Below are 20,179 nucleotides of genomic sequence, written 5' to 3'. Positions count from 1 at the left end.
AACAGAGTGGACATGCCGGAAGGAGTGGAGAGAATGAGATGGGATCTAAGGAAACTGGAAGAGTGGTCGAAGATATGGCAGCTGAGATTCAATGCCAAGAAGTGCAAAGTCATGCATATGGGGAGTGGAAATCCGAATGAACTGTATTCGATGGGGGGAGAAAGGCTGATGTGCACGGAGCAGGAGAAGGACCTTGGGGTGATAGTGTCTAATGATATGAAGTCTGCGAAACAATGCGACAAGGCGATAGCAAAAGCCAGAAGAATGCTGGGCTGCATAGAGAGAGGAATATCGAGTAAGAAAAGGGAAGTGATTATTCCCTTGTACAGGTCCTTGGTGAGGCCTCACCTGGAGTACTGTGTTCAGTTCTGGAGACCGTATCTACAAAGAGACAAAGACAAGATGGAAGCGGTACAGAGAAGGGCGACCAGGAAGGTGGAGGATCTTCATCGGATGACGTACGAGGAGAGATTGAAGAATCTAAATATGTACACCCTGGAGGAAAGGAGGAGCAGGGGTGATATGATTCAGACTTTCAGATACTTAAAAAACTTTAATGATCCAAAGACAACAACAAACCTTTTCCGTAGGAAAAAAATCAGCAGAACCAGAGGTCACGAGCTGAGGCTCCGGGGAGGAAGACTAAGTACCAATGTCAGGAAGTATTTCTTCACAGAAAGGGTGGTGGATGCCTGGAATGCCCTTCCGGAGGAAGTGGTGAAGTCTAAAACTGTGAAGGACTTCAAAGGGGCGTGGGATAAACACTGTGGATCCATCAAGTCTAGTGGGCGTAAATAAAGTGGAGGCAGCAAAACACTGCACAGAGCGGCAGTAGCCACAGAGGCGTTCACGGAGCGGGATGCCAGTGGCCAGTAGTTGGGATTCCACCTTCAGGCAGCAAAACACTGCACGGAGCGGCAGTAGCCACAGAGGCATTCATGGAGCCGGATGCCAGTGGCCAGTAGTTGGTGTTCCACCTTCAGGCAGCAAAACACTGCACGGAGCGGCAGTAGCCACAGAGGCATTCATGGAGCCGGATGCCAGTGGCCAGTAGTTGGTGTTCCACCTTCAGGCAGCAAAACACTGCACAGAGCGGCAGTAGCCACAGAGGCATTCACGGAGCGGGATGCCAGTAGTTGGGATTCCACCTTCAGGCAGCAAAACACTGCATGGAGCGGCAGTAGCCACAGAGGCATTCACGGAGCGGGATGCCAGTGGCCAGTGGTTGGTGTTCCGCCTTCACGGAGGGCTGCCATCTCCAAAAAAAACTAAAACAAGAAACAAACAAACAAAGCAGGGGTGGGTAGGAGTATGGGGCAGGGGTGTGGCCTGCTTGTTGCGGCGGTTGCTACCCCTGTTTGAGCTGGATGTTCACTGGGATGCGGATACAGCGCTGCTCTCTGCATGGTGGAGGGGTGGAAGGGAGTTGTGGCCGGAGAGTGCTGGAAGCCAATAGTGATGGGTGGAAGGGAGAAAAAGGGTGGAGGGAGAAAAAGGGTGGGAAAAATAAATAAATAAAGAAATAAATGGATGAACTGCGTGGCTTGCTGGGCAGACTGGATGGGCCGTTTGGTCTTCTTCTGCCGTCATTTCTATGTTTCTATGTTTCTATGATGGAGCCTTGGAATGCTCTAGCCACAGCTGGCATGATGCCTTAGGCTATTCATGCAAATTTTGGTGCCACTTTGCTATAGTCTGGTGCCTTGGAGATCTCTTCCCCATTCTGATGTTGTGTACTCACAAATTTCATTAATTTAATTTCATTTCATTTCATTAAAATTTATTCGAAAATCCCAGTTTTGAAGCTCAAAATAATAGACTGCATTGGTTTTAATGGGAAACGAAAAAAACTAATGAAAAGAAATCCAATCTTTTTTTGTTTGAAACAAATAAACAAACTGAAACAAAAATTTTGCCTCTGCACATCCCTACTATCTGATGCACTATTTTGGACTGATGCATAAATTCACAGTAGAAAAAGAACAATATGTGTCAGCTTTTCTTTTAGTGGACAGAGATTTAGCAAGGATAGTCTCAACATTTGTCTGCTTTAGTTTGTGTCAGTTTGAAGGTTCAAGTTTGATAATAAGATAACTATTTACATTTTTAATTTATTCTGGTAAGATGTGGAAATGGAATTCGCTTTTTGCTCTCCCATTATACTGCTTCTGCATCAGATTCACACAAAAGAGTAGTATAATACTAGCCTTGCATGTACAGTTTGACAGCTGATTGTATATAAGAGTATGATTGATGAGTTGTCACAACTAATAAATTGAATAGAGCCATGACTACTCTTGGAAGATAACAATCCAAAACAGAGATTGTAGACGGCTTCCTATCTATTTATGCTGACAAATAGGAAGAAATAATAGGGACAGTCAAGAATTTTGCCTTTATATATAAGGTAATACTGTATATAGACCTGAGGTTGAATCTTGGCTATAGGTAAGGGTACAAAGTGGCTGCTGCTTTTATGACCCGGGCGTCACCTAGGCCCATTCTTTGTTAAAGTACCTGATTATTTTTGTTTTATTTTCAGTAAAAGTGTCAGGTTTACTTATGATGACATAGGGCAGGAGTCAGCATACTGGTTTGCTTTTGCAACAATCCCTCTGTGCACTGCTGAAGTGATTAAGACTAATACTAATTTAGCCTGGGGGGTGAGGGTCTGGTCATCTGCTTTTATGGTGAATGTGGGGGACAAGCTCACCCCCTTTAATTAAAACCTGGTCAGGGGGAGGGGCAGGGAGCAGTGGCAGGCCACTCCTGGACCTAATGGCTAGATGGGATCTCCAATTTGCAAAAGGGAAGGGCGCACCATACCTAGTTTCTGGTCATTTCCCCATAGTGGGTTGGTGGCAAGCAAAGGTAGTATAAAAAGGAGCCAGAACGAACTCCTGAAGAATTGCATTGATTAATTCATAAACAGAGGATGTGGTTAGTGCAGTCAGTGTAGCTGGGTTTAAAAAAAAAAGTTTGGATAAGTTCTTGGAGCAGAAGTCCATTAACTGCTATTAATTAAGTTGACTTAGGGAATGGCCTCTGCTATTATTGGTATCAGTAGCATGGGATCTTCTTGGTGTTTGGGTACTTGCCAGGTTCGTATGGCTTGGATTGGCCACTGTTGGAAACAGGATGCTGGGTTTGATGGACTCTTGGTCTGACCCAGTATGGCATGTTCTTATGTTCTTAACAATAAAGAAAGAATGTTGAGGCTGCATTATTTCCAACAGCAAGTCTCCGAATCAGTGTTGGGGGAGGGGATTCCCTGTGGCAAGGTAGGGCTAGAGGAGAGGGAGAGTTTTGGGGGCCCCAGGGGCATGCTGGTGAAGCTAGATGAGGTTGAGCATTCACTCTCATGTGCCAAAGCAGAAATCCAGTGAAACTTCACTGAGCCTCTCTGTTCAAATGAACAGCTGCCATTACCCAGGTGCCTTCCAGTGTCATTGCATCGTTGCACTTAACCCAGTATTAGAAAGGATCCAGGTATCAGAAGGATTCGTAAGGTCACAGTTTTATGCAAGGTTACATTGCAAAAATCTTCCTAAATTAGAAACACTAAGAGTTTCTCTGAGGAAATTTTCTTCCCCAAAGTCATGTGCTATCTGCACGTTTATGGCTATACAACTACTTTGACAGAGCACCTTTTAAATTAAGATGGTTTACAAAAGTTAAATTACTTATGATACACTAAAACTTTGGACTGTTAGAAAATACATTCATATATTTATCAGATTATCCTTCTGTGTATTGCACCAAAATCCATTCTTCATGACACTAGAGCTTGTTAAAACTGAAATATCTTCAAGGAATAAGTAATTAAAATAATAGAAGGTGAGATCCCCTGTCTCTTGAGAAATTTGAATATAAGCCTAGCTTTTGAAAGAAAGTTGATGAGAAAGATTAAGGGCCTTATTGATCCAAAGATTTCTCCATAGTCGGAGGAAACCCATGGATCAACTGAGGCCTGAATCCCTTTAAGTAATTAGGTAGAATAAGGTTTGGAAAACAAAACTGAAGGAACAGAAGAGAATAGATTACAGGGGAGAAAGATGGGGAAAGCAAGTAGCCTAGAGAAGCAAGATTGGAGAATCAGAAAAGTGAGGGGTGGACAGGGCCAGTGGAAGGGTATTAGGCACCCTAGGCGATCCTTGCGTTGTTCCCCCCCCCCCCCCATTCTCACTGCCCCCCCTCCCCTCCTCATTTCGCCCCGACTCCTACCTCATTCGCACCACTGACTGTACTCTTCTCAGGGCCATGAGCAAGTTGGGTGCTGCTCGTGGCCCAACGAATCTCTCTCTCTCTGTGCTGTGAGCGGGATAGGCTCCATTCATGGAACCACATGGCTGCTCGACGGCGCCCCCTACTGGTCGGCACCATAAGCGATTGCCTAATGGACGCACTGGCCCTTCAGGTGGCCAAAAATCAGTAATTGGGAGAAATGGGTTAAAAATAAGCATGGAGCACACTGAGGGGGCAGAGACTAAACTTTGTCAGAGAACTGGTGGAATGAAGGAAAGAGAAAAAATGAGTAAAGAAAAAAACATATAGAAAGGAAAGCAGAGAAAAACATTTAAGACAAAGCACAAGAGAGTGACATTTTAGCATGACATCCCAATGGTCACCAGGGCAAACTTGTTTATGGTGACTTTCATGCACTCTCAATCAGATTTGGCTGCTGTTGTTGGTTTTAATTTTTTTATTCACTTACATTTTCATTTTTTTTTTCAATAATGTATTCTAAAACAGAAACACAAAATAATGCACTTGCAGAGGATCCATTTATTTTTTTAAGATAAAGGAATCTGTATAAGGAGATTCCACACGAGCTACAGCACTTCACAGTGCTACTGTCTATTTTTCCATATAGGAATTTTGGCATTTGGATTTGGAACCTCTTTGGACTCTACCACTGAGTTAAGAGGAGCTTCTTTAGTTCAGATAGTAGGCTTCTTTAGTTCAGATAGTGGCTGCGCTGGTGCCATTGCCAGGCCTGCTTACCTCGGGCTCCCCTCCGCGAGGCCCGGTCCATCCTCTCTCGCAGCCGCAGCCAGCCCCCTGCGTCCACGGCATCCCATGGCATCCCCAGGCCTTCGGGGCCTTCCACATCGTGCAGCTCATCATGTCTGGGTTCAGCATCGGGTCTGCCCCTAGGTGCACAAGCGCGGACTGCCCAGCCCTTTAAAGAGCCAAGCGCGGGAAACTCCTTCACGGCGCGTGACGATGATGTCACCTGAGCCCTCTATAAAAGGCAGGGCTCAGGCTCCAGTTCCTTGCCTTGGCAAATGGGTTGTTTTATTTGTGAGAAGCTAGTTGCCATCCTGTGTTCCTGCTTCCTTGATCCTGTGCTTGTTCCAGTGTTCCTGTGTTCCTGCGTCTTTGTTCCCGTGGTCCTTCCTGTGTGCCAGCATCTGTTCCTGATTCCTGTTCCGCTGCCCTGGTTGTACCTTCTCGGACTGATTCACGGTACCAACCTTGGCTAGCCTTTGACCATGTTTGTACTGATACCCAATATTGACCTCTGCTCGCCACTGACCACGCTCGGACTGATACCTGGAACTGACCCTTGCTTTGGCTGACCACCCTCGGACGGATACCCTGGCTTTAACCCTTGTGCTTCACTCGGACACTCTCTTCGCGTCTCCTGTGACCACTAGGTCTGCCTGCTCTGATGCTACCCACGGCCTTTTACGAGCTAGACCACTAGGCACTGCCTATCCTGCCCGGAGGGCCTTCAGTTCCTGTTCCCCTCCAGTGGTCTCCGGTACACTCTGTTCTGGTTTAGCTCATCTGTTCTCCACTAGCCGTGCACCCTTGCTCGTGGTGGGCACACCTTTCTGCTACCTCTCCGGGAGACCCTCCGAGGCCCACCTAAGCCCAGGCGGTCTGGGTAACCAAGGGCTCAATCCATGGCCCCCGGACTGTTATTGGTGAAGCTCCAGCTTTCCTCTGTCTCCTCTGTCTCCGGCTCCTGGTGGCATGCGCCCTCTGGGACCTCCCCGAGGGCTGTACCAATCCTGTGCCAGGCCAAGGGTCCACCTCCAGCGCAACAGGTTGCCAAGGCCATGGCCTTGGCGGAGTCTTCCGCCTTACAGGCTATACCAGGCCTGGCTACATGTGTCCGGGAGCAGCAATAATTTCTCGAGGCATTGGCCACCTCTGTAGAGAAACTACGCTCACAACTGGAAGAGTCCGCCATGGCCAACCCAGGGACTCTCGCCAACAGCGCTTCCTCTGCTTCATCGCCCTCATGGGCACTGCTGGCTCTCCACTCCTTCCCGTTGTAATGGGGATCCAAAGCTTTATCAACCAGTGTTACATGCAGTTTGCGCCACAGCCTTCCTTATTCCCAGATGAAGTGACGAAGATCACCTTTATCTTATCGTGATTGGAGGGGAAAGACCTGACATGGGTCTCCCCGCTCTGGGAGCGTTCCGATACCCTACTACAGCAGCTCCCTCAATTCATTTTCCACGTTCCGACGTACCTTTGATGATCCACGTCCGCCAGGGTCCCACTCCCTTTCTGAATACACCGTGGAGTTCTGAACCCTGGCAACAGAATTGGAATGGCAGGAAGACTGCCTGCAGGCACTCTATCTTGAGGGACTGTCATCCACTCTGAAGGATGAATTGGCAGCCCGAGAGATCCCTATATCGTTGGAGGACCTCATCTCATTGGTTGGGCGGATTGACCACCGCCTCCAGGAATGGCACCGGGAAGTAAAGGCTATCTTACCAATCCCAGAACCACCTCGCTCCATCAGCCCCAGATTAAGGGCACTTCCGGTGATTGCCTCGCCTAAAGAAGAACCCATGCAAATAAAATGTGGTTACCTTACTTCTGAAGAACGCCTCCAAAGGTGGATGTCCGGTCTCTGTCTTTACTGTGGGGGTCCTGACCACCTTATCCAGACCTGTCCAGTGCTTCCGGGAAACTCCAGAGCCTAAGCTCGGCAGGGGTCCTGAGCTTGGGCACTACAGTTACCGGCCCTCAACTTCTGCTGCCTGTCTCCCTTTCCAAGGAGACACATTCCTTCTCGACCACCGTGCTCGTGGATACTGGGGCCAGTATGAACTTCATTCTTGAAGAATTAGTGACTCTACTGCAAATCCCTACTCAACCCCTTGAAGTACCATTGTGAATCGCCTCCATCAACGGAGAACCCTTACTTGATCGCATCACCCATCATACCCTATCCATCTGACTGACTGTAGGGACTCTCCACAAAGAAGAGATTCCTCTCATGATCCTGAAACGGTCAGTACACCCCATTGCTTTCGGCCTACCCTGGCTATAATTGCACTCCCCACATTTGTCTGGGAGTCACTCCAGCTTACCCAGTGGGGTCCTCAGTGCCAGGAACGTTATTTATGGTGGGTATCCCCATCCGTACCAGTGCTAACATCCACTACCATTCCTGAGTTACCTATGCCCTACGCTGACTACCAAGATGTATTTTCCAAACAGCAAACCAACATCTTATCCACTCTCCGGAAGTTCAACTGCCCAATCGAACTGTTGCCGGGTACCACACCTCCCAAGGACAGAACATATCCTCTCTCACTTCCAGAGACCCAGGCCATGTCTGTCTACATTAAGGAAAACCTAGCCAAAGGTTTCATATGGCCCTCTATCTCACCTGCGGGCGCTGGTTTCTTTTTTGTAAAAAAGGACTGTACTTTAAGGCCATGTATTGACTACCAAGGCCTGAACGCCGTCACCCGCAAGGACCGGTATCCACTGCCACTCATCAGTGAGCTTTTCATTTGGCTCCAGGGGGCCCGAATTTTTACTAAGTTGGACTTACGTGTGGCCTATAACTTGGTCTGCATTCAACCAGACGATATATGGAAAACCACGTTCAATATGCGGGGTGGATACTACGAATACCTAGTCATGCCCTTTGGGATATGCAGCGCTCCTGCCATCTTCCAGAGGATGATGAATGAGATCTTTCAAGATCTCCTCTATTCCTTCGTCGGAGTTTATCTGAAAGACATCTTGATTTTTTTCCAGAGACTTGGAATCCCATCGCTTTCATGTCCAGACCATTCTCCAGCGACTTAGAGACCATCACCGCTACGCCAAACTTGAAAAATGCCTTTTTGAGCAGTCTAGCCTTCCATTCCTGGGCTACATCATCTCCAGCCAAGGATTCTCTATGGACCCGGACAAGCTCCAAGGTATTCGTGACTAGCCCTAGCCAGTTGGCATATGAGCTCTACAAAGGTTCTTGGGATTCACGAACTATTACCGTCACTTTATCGCAGACTACTCCACATTAGCTGCTCCACTCACCGCCATGACTAGGAAGGGATGTGACCTCCGGGAGTGGAGTCCCAAAGCCCAGTCTGCGTTCCAGGCCCTTAAAGAGGCCTTCCATACCGGCACATGTCTCCACCATCCGGACCCAAATCGCCCCTTTATTGTAGAGGTTGACACATCCGCCATTGGTGCTGGAGCAGTAGTCAGCCAATACTCCACGAAGGGAGTCCTTGTCCTGTGCTCGTTTTACTCACACAAATTCTCTCCTGCAGAATGCAATTATACCATCGGGGACCGCAAACGTCTGGCCATGAAGCTCACTCTCCAGGAGGGAGCACAGCACAAATTCACCATTTACACAGATCACAAAAACTTAGAACATTTGAAAGAGGCTCAGCTTCTGAATGCATGACAGACCTGCTGGGCTCTCTTTTTCGCGCGGTTCAATTTTGAACTGTGCTAACGTCCAGCTGAGAAGAATCTCCACACCGATGCCCTGTCACGCTCGGTAGAGCTGGAAGATACTCCTGAGACTCCAACCCATATTATAAACCCTGCCTGTATCTCCATTGCAGTCACTACCACTGTGCCAGCTGGTAAGATGGTGGTGTCTCGACGTCTCCGAGAGCGTGTACTACGTTGGGCCCACGACTCCCGGCTCGCTGGTCATTCCGGCCGGGCCCGAACCCTCGAGATGCTTCGCAGACACTATTGGTGGGCCAGTAGTGTAAAAGACACCCGAAATTACGTAGACTCTTGCCCTGCCTGCGCTCAAACAAAAACCTCCCACCAGATGTCCGTGGGGGCTTCTTCAGCCACTTCCTGCACTCACAGAACCCTGGACTAGACTTCATTGTGGACCTGCCCCTTTCCAAGGGGCACACCGTAATCTGGGTCATAATAGATTGCTTTTCCAAAATGGCCCATTTTGTGCCTTTACCTGGCCTACCGTCAGCTCTTGAACTTGCATGACTATTCCTGAATCACTTCTTCCGTCTCCACGGATTGGTGCAGGAGATTGTCTCAGATCGTGGCCCTCAGTGCGGTGCAAAATATTGGAGATCCTTCTGCAATAAATTCAACATCACACTAAACCTGACCTCCGCCTACGATCTGCAGGCCAACGGCCAGGCCGAGAGGACCAACTGCTCCCTGAAGGCCTTCCTCCAGTCCTATGTTAATGACCAGCAAGATTACTGGGTTGTCCTTCTCCCATGGGCCGAACTGTCACACAATACCCACGTTGCATCCGCCACTGGGACATCTCCATTTGCAGTGGTCTTTGGTCGGCAGCCCTGCCTGCTTCTACCAGTTCCTCTCAGCATGCGATCTCCTGCAGCACAAGCCACAGCCCAAACTATCCACCGCCTATGGGATCAGGTCAACGAACACCTGCGTCAAGCAGCTGATCGGGCCAAGCAGGTGACGAATGCTCACCGCTGGGCCGCCCCAGTATTCCCTCCCGGACAGAAGATCTGGCTCAGCATATCCGCCTCTGGCTGCCCTCGTAACAACTGGCTCCTAAGTACATAGGGCAGTTCCCTGTTCTACGCAGAGTGGAGCAGTAACCTACCAGCTGAAGCTGACTCTGAACCTCGGGATTCACATTGCATTCAATGTATCCTTACTCAAGCCACTGGTCCTATCCCGGCCTTCGCAAAGACCATCGCAACCCACTCAGCTTGCTGCAGAATCAGAAGCCACCCTCCAAGTTCAGGAGTATTAGACATTTGTCGCCGTAGAGGGTGCTGGGAGTACCTCCTGGCATGGGATGGCTTCGGTCTGGAGGAGAACTCATGGGAGCCCTCCCACCATATCCTTGATAAAGACCACCTTCGCACCATCCATAATCAGCATCCGGAGAAGCCTAGAAGGGGGTACTGTTGTGGGTCCCGGCCGCGCTGGTGTCACGGTCGGGCCTGCTTACCTCGGGCTCCCCTCCGTGAGGCCCGGGCCGTCCTCCTTCACAACTGCAGCCTTCCCCCTGCGTCTGCGGCGTTCCACGGCATCCCCAGGCCCTTCGGGGCCTTCCATATCACATAACTCATCACGTCTGGGTTCGGCGTCGGGTCTGCCCCTAGGAGCACGCGCCCGCGGTCTGCATGGCCCTTTAAAGGGCCAAGCGTGGGAAATTCATCAGCAGCGCGTGACGATGATGTCACCTGAGTCCTGTATAAAAGGCAGGGCTCAGGCTCCAGTTCCTTGCCTTGGAAACGGGTCGTCTCATTCTTGAGAAGCTAGTTGCCATCCTGTGTTCCTGCTTTCTTGATCCTGTGCTTGTTCCACTGTTCCTGCGTTCCTATATTCCTGTCCTTGTTCCTGTGTTCCTGCGTTCCCGTTTGTTCCAGTGCTCCTGCTTTCCTGTATTCCTGTGCTTGTTCCAGTGTACCTGCGTCTGTGTTCCCATGGTCCTTCCTGTGTGCCAGCATCTGTTCCTGATTCCTGTTCCACTGCCCAGGTTGTACCTTCTCGGACTGATTCACGGTACCGACTTCGGCTAGCCTCTGACCACGTTTGGACTGATACCCAGTATTGACCTCTGCTCGCCACTGACCACATTTGGACTGCTGCCTGGAACTGACCTCTGCTTACCACTGACCATGCTCGGACTGATACCTGGAACTGACCCTTGCTCTGACTGACCACCCTCGGACGGATATCCTGGCTTTGACCCTTGCGCTTCACTCAGACAGTCTCTTCGCTTCTCCTGTGACCACCAGGTCTGCCTGCTCTGACGCTACCCGCGGCCTTCTATGAGCTAGACCACTAGGCACTGCCTATCCAGCCCGGAGGACCTTCAGTTCCTGTTCCCTTCCAGTGGTCTCCGGTACAATCTGTTCCGGTCTAGCTCATCTGTTCTCCACTAGCCACGCACCCTTGCTCGTGGTGGGCACACCTGTCCGCTACCTCTCCGGGAGACCCTCCAAGGCCCACCTAAGCCCAGGCGGTCCGGGTACCCAAGGGCTCAACCCACGGAAGACACGAGGAGACAGAGGCTCCAGCTTGCCTCTGACTCCTCGTGTGCTCCACCTCCTGGCGGCAGGTGCCCTCTGGGACCTCCATGAGGGCCATACCAATCCTGTGCCAGGCCAAGGGTCCTCCTCCAGCTCAACATTCATATTACCTAAATTTGCATCTTTCTTTCACCTACTGCTTCTGCTTACCACATTTAGCTTTCTAACCTTTTGATGAAAAGTTTAAGCACTAGGAGTAAAAATTTGCATTTGGTAAACGTGTATTAGCTGTAATGCTTGGATATATAATATTTATTGTTAGTTTTGATTTTTAGGGGAAGATATGATATTGTGACCTCATCTAAAATCCTGTAATAATTATTACCAGTGCTATGAGAAGAAAAGTTGTTTTCTGAAGTAGTTTGCTTGTTAGAAATGGAAGATGCTCATCAATTATGTATCTATAACTGCAACAACAAAAGTGTTTTGCTCAGTTACACTTGTTCCATAAATAACATAAGTCTGGCAATTATTTTCTATGCAGGAATGTAAGCCAAAAACATGGAGAAGTGAAATAATGCAAAAAGGCAATACGCTTCTCATACAAGAAGTTCGGAAAGAAGATGGAGGAAATTATACTTGTGAGCTGAAATATGAAGGCAAGCTGATAAGGCGAACAACTGAATTGAAGGTTATAGGTAAGAGGCTTGGTGGAGAAAATAATAACATTGCTTAGAGGATAAGCAATTGTGCAACTAATTTTTAAAAATAATAGTTTTGTCTGTAGTGAAAGGTTTTGACTCTAAAATATCAGGCTACCATGTACAATGACTTGAGTGTGCCGTTGGAAAGAAGGAACTGCAAGCAAGGCAGTAAAACCATGATGTCATTATTTGTCGGAAGAAAAATATGTGTTTTGTTATCCACATTCTCAGCTCACATAAAATGCATAGGATATAATAAAGGCACATTAATTTTGTGGGGGCAAAATGCAGGGTACAGATAACTAGCCCATATGTTGATTCAGCTCAAGAGCTGGTATGGTCTCTACTGCTTAAGGAGAGTTGCTTGAAAATATAACACTATGGATCATTGAAATTTTCCAACATGTTCAAACCGTACATAATAATTTAACTGTATAATTAAATAACTCAAGTGAAAGCATTTGAAAATAGATGTTCAGAAATACAGATATCTGGGAAACTGGTTTGTTTTTGTCAGCAACCATTTTAATTAACAAGATAAATCTTCCACTATTGTGGACTTTCCTAAACAGAATTCAACTATAAAATTGTAAGCATACATCTATATTATAGGTATGTGCAAGGATACAACATTTGTTTTCATTTCATTTTCGGGAGTTTTTTCTCCACGAATTTTGGTTCATGAAAAGTTAGATTTTGTTTTATTCATGTAAAAAAAACCCAAACCAAATCAAATATTATAAAAAGATACACAAAATGACCCCAAAAATGAAAACAGGGCCTCAAAGGCCTCCCATCCCATCCCATCCCTACCACTTGCAAAAATTCTGGGTTCAGGATTTCGCCCCCCCCCCCGGCCTCCACTTACCTGTCTGTTGGGGATCCACTGGCGAGGCCTTGGCAGAGGCCACCATGACTTTGGCCTCATCCTATGTAAGGCTAATGCCTTGGCCTCTGCCTCGACAGACCAGACCCAGGACTGATGCTGCAAACCAGACCAGAAGCCAGGTCCCAATGCCAAGGCCTCGGCCTGGACCCAGGCCCAATGTCGGAGCCTGATGTGGAGGCTATGTCCCTAATCCTGGGCCTTGGCCCAGACCCACACCCAGAACCAGGCATTGCTGTACATCAAATTAATTAACTCTGGTGCACCCCAGTGCACAGCATCAGTTTAAAGAAGAAAGAAGAGGATGGTGTTGACAGAGCTGCAAGGCCTAGGCTCCAGGCATGGACCTGACCCTAGGCCAAGGCCCAAGCATTGAGACTTGGACTCCAAGCCAGGCCCTGACATTGGGCTTGGGTCAGGGCTGAGGCCCCAGCTTCAGGACCCGGCCTTCAGGCCAGGTCGTAGTGTCAGGCCTGGGTCCTGCTCTGGACTAGACCAAGGCTCAGGCATCATGACCAGGCCTCTGAGTTAGGCACCAGCATTGGGCCTGGGCTGAGGCCCAGCGTTGGAACCTGGACTGACCCTTGGATACCCGATAGTTCAGGTAAGTAACTGATCAGTGGGCTTGTGTCTCGTCCGAGGCCCCAATATCAGCCCAGGCCTAGACTGAGACCCCAGCATCACTCTTGGTCCTAGGCAGCAGTTCTTTCTTTGGGCCTCAGTCTGTGCCCTAGATGAGGCCCCAACTTCGGGCCTAGGCCAAGGCACTGGTGTCATGCTTGTGCATAGGCTGCGGCCCATGCTTTGCCTCAGGCCTAGGCCAATGCATTCATTTTAAATGACTGCAACAAATGAGGTTTGTTTCATCTGGGGGGCCCTCAATTTGTTTCGGGGCCCCCGAATGAAACAAATTACCCTTATTCATTGTGGGGCGGATTTTCATACTCCGCGAATAGGCCTACTTTTGTTTGCGCTCCAGGCGCAAACAAAAGTACGCTGGATTTTAGCAGATACGCGCGGAGCCGCGCGTATCTGCTAAAAACCTGGATCGGCGCACGCAAGGCTATCGATTTTGTATAGCCGGCGCGCGCCGAGCCGCGCAGCCTACCCCCGTTCCCTCGGAGGCCGCTCCGAAATCGGAGCGGCCTCGGAGGGAACTTCCTTTTGCCCTCCCCTCACCTTCCCCTCCCTTCCCCTACCTAACCCACCCACCCGGCCCTGTCCAAGCCCCCACCTTACCTTTGTCGGGGGATTTACGCCTCCCGGAGGGAGGCGTAAATCCCCGCGCGCCAGCGGGCCTCTTGCGCGCCGGGCTGCGACCTGGGGGCGGGTACGGAGGGCGCGGCCACGCCCCCAGACCGCCCCGGGCCGTAGCTACGCCCCCGTACCCGCCCCCAAAACGCTGCCGACACGCCCCGAAAACACCACGACGACCGGGACCGCCCCCTACACGCCCCCGACACGCCCCCCCTTGGAGAACCCCGGGACTCTCGCGTAAGTCCCGGGGCTCTGCGCGCGCCGGTAGGCCTATGTAAAATAGGCGCACCGGCGCGCAGGGCCCTGCTCGCGTAAATCCGGGCGGATTTACGTGAGCAGGGCTCTTAAAATCCGCCCCTGTATTTTTTAAATTTGTTTAAAGTGAATGCACATCCTTACTATATTATACTGATCCCCATTTAGTTGTAAGATCTTTTTATAACTATCCTCAAGTTGCTCATTTTTCATTGACTTCTGGACCTTGTAACACTCCAGCCTTTAAGAACCATTTCTGTGAACCTCGCATGCTGCATAATTAGAGACATGCTAATAGTAAGAAAATACTTACTAGTGTACTATTATCCATTATGGATTTTGAACAGTAGTACTTCATGCAAGCATGTACCAAAATTTGCATATCAGAAACTTCTTGACCAATGGCATGGTAGATTTGGCAGTGCTTGATAGTATTTCAATAGTTCCAATAAACTAAAATTCAGTCCATACAGGTGCCTAGGACAAGCATTACATCCTGCTTTACATTGTTGCATGAATTTCATGACAGAAAGAGCAACATCCTGCACTTAGGGATACTGCACCTAAGAATGTCTCTACATTCCTGAACACATTAGAGTCATAGTGGATAGTGGTCCAATGGCAATCCCTAGGAGCATCATCACTGTCAATGAGCCGATTCAATAAGATCAAAATGCAGCATGAGAGACCTCCTTCTGGTGACATCTGCAATATAGCATTCAGTTCTTCATGAATACAGATAGAACTTGATAAAACTGTTGATACTGTACAGTGATGCAAGTTGATAAAACATTTTTTGACTGCATAGTACTTATCAGATACCAAATACATCTGCTGTATTTTTTAGTAACAGTACTATTTATGAGATACTCAGTCATGTCTTTCAGTCATCGGAAATGCATAGCAACACAATCACCAACTTCAACTCTGTTAATACGTTTATATATATTCAGGCATATCTTTCAAGAACCCGAAATATATTGCAATGCCTTTTAAAACTATACTTCTATTGGTGTGTTTGTATATTCTCATTTTTAATATTTCACAAACTGAAAATACTGGTTTGCTATTGTGCAAGCTAAAAAACAAAACAAAACTGAGTGATTGATCTTAACTGGCACGCTTTATAAACCTGTTTCCTTCACACATGAGAACAAATGCTTACAAGCACTCAGTTAAAGATATTAATAACCATCTTAAATGCTGCAATTATGATGTATTCTCAGATACAGACTGCCAAATATGCTCATGTGTACGTATTGACTAAGGCAATTTACCATCCCTTGCTGCGGCTTGCAGGTCACCCGGGGACCTGCAAACTCATTTTCAAAGGGAAAGATCCTGCAGAGTTTAATTTTGAAAACATTTTCATCGTGCACACATCATGGGTACAAAAAATATACAGCGATGTATAACTGAAATTGCCACACAAGCTTTCGATTCCCCCTAACCCTGTCCCCCCTCCTTTTTTCCCCCATGGATAAATGGCACAATACTTGTACCCACACTGAAGGGGGAGGGCAATTTTCAGTTTTTATGAAAATTGTCCTAATGTACATGAACATGGAAAAGGAATTGAATGTCCTGTGCAAATCAAGTATTCTTTTCTTTATTTTATTTCAATTAATAGATATATATGTATATATTTTTTTAAAATGTTAACAGCACTACATCACGATAGAATTTGGCTGAGTTAGGCATTATGTACTGTTTTACTTCTTGTCAATCTATAAGACACTTCTACAGTAATGCAGCAAGATGACTGATGTTTACCTATGGCATGTCAGCTTCTGATGATAACTTGGAGGAATTCTGAGCTCTGCTCAACGCGGGGGATCAAGGCGGTTACCTAAGGCAGGCAGGATACACAGAGAGCATATGAGAGTAAAACATACCCGCAACGGATAGCGAACAACAGGACGCGTGAGGGAGAAAATTTGTCTTTTCTCGAGGACTGTCAAACCTGCCATACAATTTATGGTTTGTTAGTTACGCTGAAAACACATTACAACCTGCTTATAATAATAAAGTTTGTGAGCTTTCAACAATATACTACCGAGGCAGAAAAAAAATACCTAGTGTATTGTAATTCACAGATCAAACACAGCAGAGGAATGGGGGTAGAATAATAGCTCTCGCAAAAGACTACAATTAAATAGTCAGAAAAGAACTATTTAGACAAGAGCAAAATAGAATCAACTAATGAACGCTGGACTGGTTTTAAAATGGTAGCGCACTCATTTTCGGTGCTAGAAATGAATCCGGCTCTCTGAGCTGGACAGGGCTAGATGCATTTCTAATGGGAGATGCTTGGCGTATTTGGGGGGAGGGGAGGAGTACAAAGGCAACAGCAGACGATAGAGAAGACTTTGTCTCTCACTCAGTCCACACCACTGGCATTATTAAACAATGACAGAAGAAATAAAGTAGCTGACTGCAGGTTGCAGGATTAGACTGGGCACAAAATACTATATAAACCTGCTTAAAATGTATTAGACAAATGTTCAATGTATTAGACTAAGGAAACGCCTGATTTCCTGCTGTTTTTGGTTCAATGTAAACCGATGTGATATGTAAAATCGAACACCGGTATAGAAAAAAATAAATAAATAAGTAAAATAGTTTCCCATTTTTGTCGCATCTCTAGTGCAGTGACTTATCTGATATGCAAAAACAGCAGCAAGAAAAAGATATACCTTTGTGGGCTGGGCAGTATTTCATAGATACCCAGAGGAAGCAGTGAAACTCATCTGGGTATCAACTAAAATGTCTGCTTTTAAAATATTACCTACCAAATTGGGCCATGTGCTGTTTTATATTGAGCTGAGTTGTCTGCACATAGAGCGGTACGGGTTAGCATTGTGAAGCGATGGACTTGCCAAGGGGCAAGTGACTTATGTAAGTGGTAGAGGAGCAAGCAGTTCTACCTATAGGGGCAGATCGTCAAACCTGTGCGCATGTTATAAAATCCAGGGTCGGCGCACGCAAGGGGGTGCACAATTGTGCAACTTCATGTACTAAGCCGCGCAGCCTTCCTCCGTTCCCTCCGAGGCCGCTCCGAAATTGGAGCGGCCTCGGAGGGAACTTTCCTTCCGCCCCCCCCCCCCCCACCTTCCCCTCCCTTCCCCTATCTAACCCGCCCCTCAATCCTAACTAAAACCCCCTCCTTACCTTTATCTGGAAAGTTATGCCTGCCTCTGGGCAGGCGTAACTTGTGCGTGCCGACCAGCTGCCGGCGCGCCATCCCCCGGCACAGTGACTGTGCCGGAGGCCTCGGGCCCGCCTCCGCCCCGGAACACCCCTTTTTCAAGCCCAGGGACATATGCGCGTCCCGGGGCTTGTGCGCGCCGCCGACCCTATGCAAAATAGGCTTGGCGCGCGCAGGGGCAGATTTTCTCGGGTTACGCGCACGCGCATAGGGCCAGATTTTCAAAGGGGTACGCGCGTAAGATACACGCGTACCTCCCGAAAACCTGGCCCAAACTCCCCCTGCGCGCGCCGAGCAAGTCCCGGGACTTTCCTGGGGGAGCATGTCGGGGGGCGTGTCATGGTCAGCACATCATCGGGGGCATGCCGGGGGGCGTGCCGGGGGCGTGTCGTGGCCGGTGCGTCATCGGGGGCATTCCGGGGGGGCGTGGCTGCGGCCTCCGGACCAGCCCCTGGACTGGACCCTGACGCGCCGGCGGCCGGCCCAACGCGTGCAAGTTATGCCTGCTTTGGTCAGGCGTAACTTGTACAACAAAGGTAGGGGGGGGTTTAGATAGGGCCGGGGGGGTGGATTAGGTAGGGGAAGGGAGGGGAATGTGGGGGGAGGCCGAAGGAAAGTTCCCTCCGAGGCTGCTCCGATTTCATAGCGGCCTCGGAGGGAACGGAGGCAGGCTGCCGATTTTGGGCAGCCTAGCGCGCGCCGACACTGGATTTTAATGGATACGCGTGTATCTATTGAAATCCCGCGTACTCTTGTTCGTGCCTGATAAAAATCACCCAAAGCAATGAAAAATAAATTTCAAAAATTACATAAAAAGCACATAATAAAGCAAACAAAAGGCAAACTTCTAAACTACTCAACCTTTTACCAAATTCATATAAAATCTGCCTTTCTTTTTTCAAAATTAAATTTTCTTCAAGACGCAAACTGGGACCCCCTGTCCCCTCCATCATCACCACCACTACCACCTCTTTGTTTGAAGTTGGGATCAGACATTATTCTGTAGAAGAAAGTGTCAATAGGTGGTAAAGTATTATATTTAGGTATTCAGGTGCAATTACCTGTTCTCATGACGCTGTCTGAGAGAGGTAGCGTTCACATTTACCTTATTCATCCTCTGGAGATAGCATGTTAATTGCACCTGCCTAAGTTCTTGAATGCTTTGTGCTTTCATGTCAAGACATCACCAGGCACTAAAGAGTGAAAATATTTAGTATATTCATATTATTCATGTGGTTCCCAGTTTTTGAAAGAATATGGTGTTTGTATGAAGTTCACAAGGAGGGCAGAGTAAACCACACACATGTAGAGAACATACAACGAAAAGTAATGTGTGGCAAACAATCTGCTGGTCAATATCTCTTAACAACATAGACATTTTAATTTTACATTCAACACCTACGTGGTACATGTTTCTAAATACACAGTCACAAATAATATAAAAAACACAAGGACCCCGACACGGCCGTGTTTCGCACCAGGGGCTGCATCAGGGGGACCAAAACTTCTGTGAATCTTAAGGCTAGAGCCTCTCAATGCAGGATACCTTGGGTTAATTGTATACAGTTGGAGGGGGGTCAACTAAAACACTTGACGCTGAGCTTCAACGTGTGTTGCAAGAGGCGTTTGTAAGGAGTAAACGTACAGCAGATAGAGATCCTATGCTGCGGGTCAGCGGAGTCACCCACAGTTCTTGAAAGCACTAAACAGCTGCTTAGTTGGAAAAGTGAATTTTAACTTGAGCACAGACACTGTCTTAACAAACTTCACCACTGAACTTATTGAAAAACCTCTGTCCCGGGCCAAAGAGCTGTCCTAAAGTTAGATGGCTATAGTTAACCGGCTAACTTTAAGATAGCCTGATATATTCAAGAGTGCAGTTTCACTATTGAATATATCTCCAGAGTTAGCCAGATAAGTTTATCCGGCTAACTTTGCTAGCTGGACTGTGTCTGAATATGGACCTCCATTTTGATTGTAAAGTATTCAACCAAAAAATGACCCATGTAAGAGGAGTATAAAAAAACTAGTTCATCATACAGATATGTGCCCTCTAGTTTTTGCAAAATATATTCAGAATTCACATACCAAAAAATGCCTATGATAATAGAAAAAAAGGTATTATCATATTGGGATAGTCAGCATGCACACTGAATTCTCCAGCTTTACAATGATTGGTCCCCGTGCAGTTTATATTGTCTCTTACTAAAAAAAAAAAAAAAAAAAAAAATTGCAAACAATTAAAAATGTAAGTTTCAACTTCCCAACCCCTGTGTGGCCCCATATTTCATATAAATCACTTTAGACAAACCTGGGCAGGAAAATAGGTTTTCAAATGTTTTTTGGATGGCTTTTTTTTTTTTAACCTCAGTAGGTACATTGGGCTACATCAGCTCTTTAAGTTGAAATGCATTTTTGTGTACAGCATGTGATGCGGTAAACTGGTGATCCGAATGAGATGTTCCTCTTAAATTCATTCAGAAGTAAGTCAAGTGCAGCCGTGTATTCTGCTTGGAGGACCACAGTGTAAATTATGCAGCTGGGCTCTCAAGCCATTGCAAAATCAGGTTTTTCCATTCAGCTTTTTTCAAGTCAGCAATTTATAATCCAAAAAATCTGACACTTATAATCCTGACAGTCAGTG

The 20,179-nt window shown here is 47.5% G+C and overlaps 1 protein-coding gene across 1 annotated transcript in view; it reads left to right on the top strand.

Moving 5' to 3' along the window:
- IL1RAPL2 (interleukin 1 receptor accessory protein like 2) overlaps positions 1 to 20,179 on the top strand; it is an 842,791-nt gene that overhangs the window by 63,514 nt on the left and 759,098 nt on the right. Inside the window, exon 3 of the mRNA XM_029607582.1 lies at positions 11,770 to 11,923. Coding sequence (XP_029463442.1) covers positions 11,770 to 11,923 — 154 coding nt within the window. The remainder of the gene's footprint in view (positions 1 to 11,769; positions 11,924 to 20,179) is intronic.

The sequence above is a fragment of the Rhinatrema bivittatum genome, chromosome 6 (genome assembly GCF_901001135.1).
Source record: "Rhinatrema bivittatum chromosome 6, aRhiBiv1.1, whole genome shotgun sequence".
Lineage (NCBI taxonomy): Eukaryota > Metazoa > Chordata > Amphibia > Gymnophiona > Rhinatrematidae > Rhinatrema > Rhinatrema bivittatum.
Note: the sequence above shows the minus strand (reverse complement) of the source record. Positions and strands in the feature narration are given on the sequence as shown.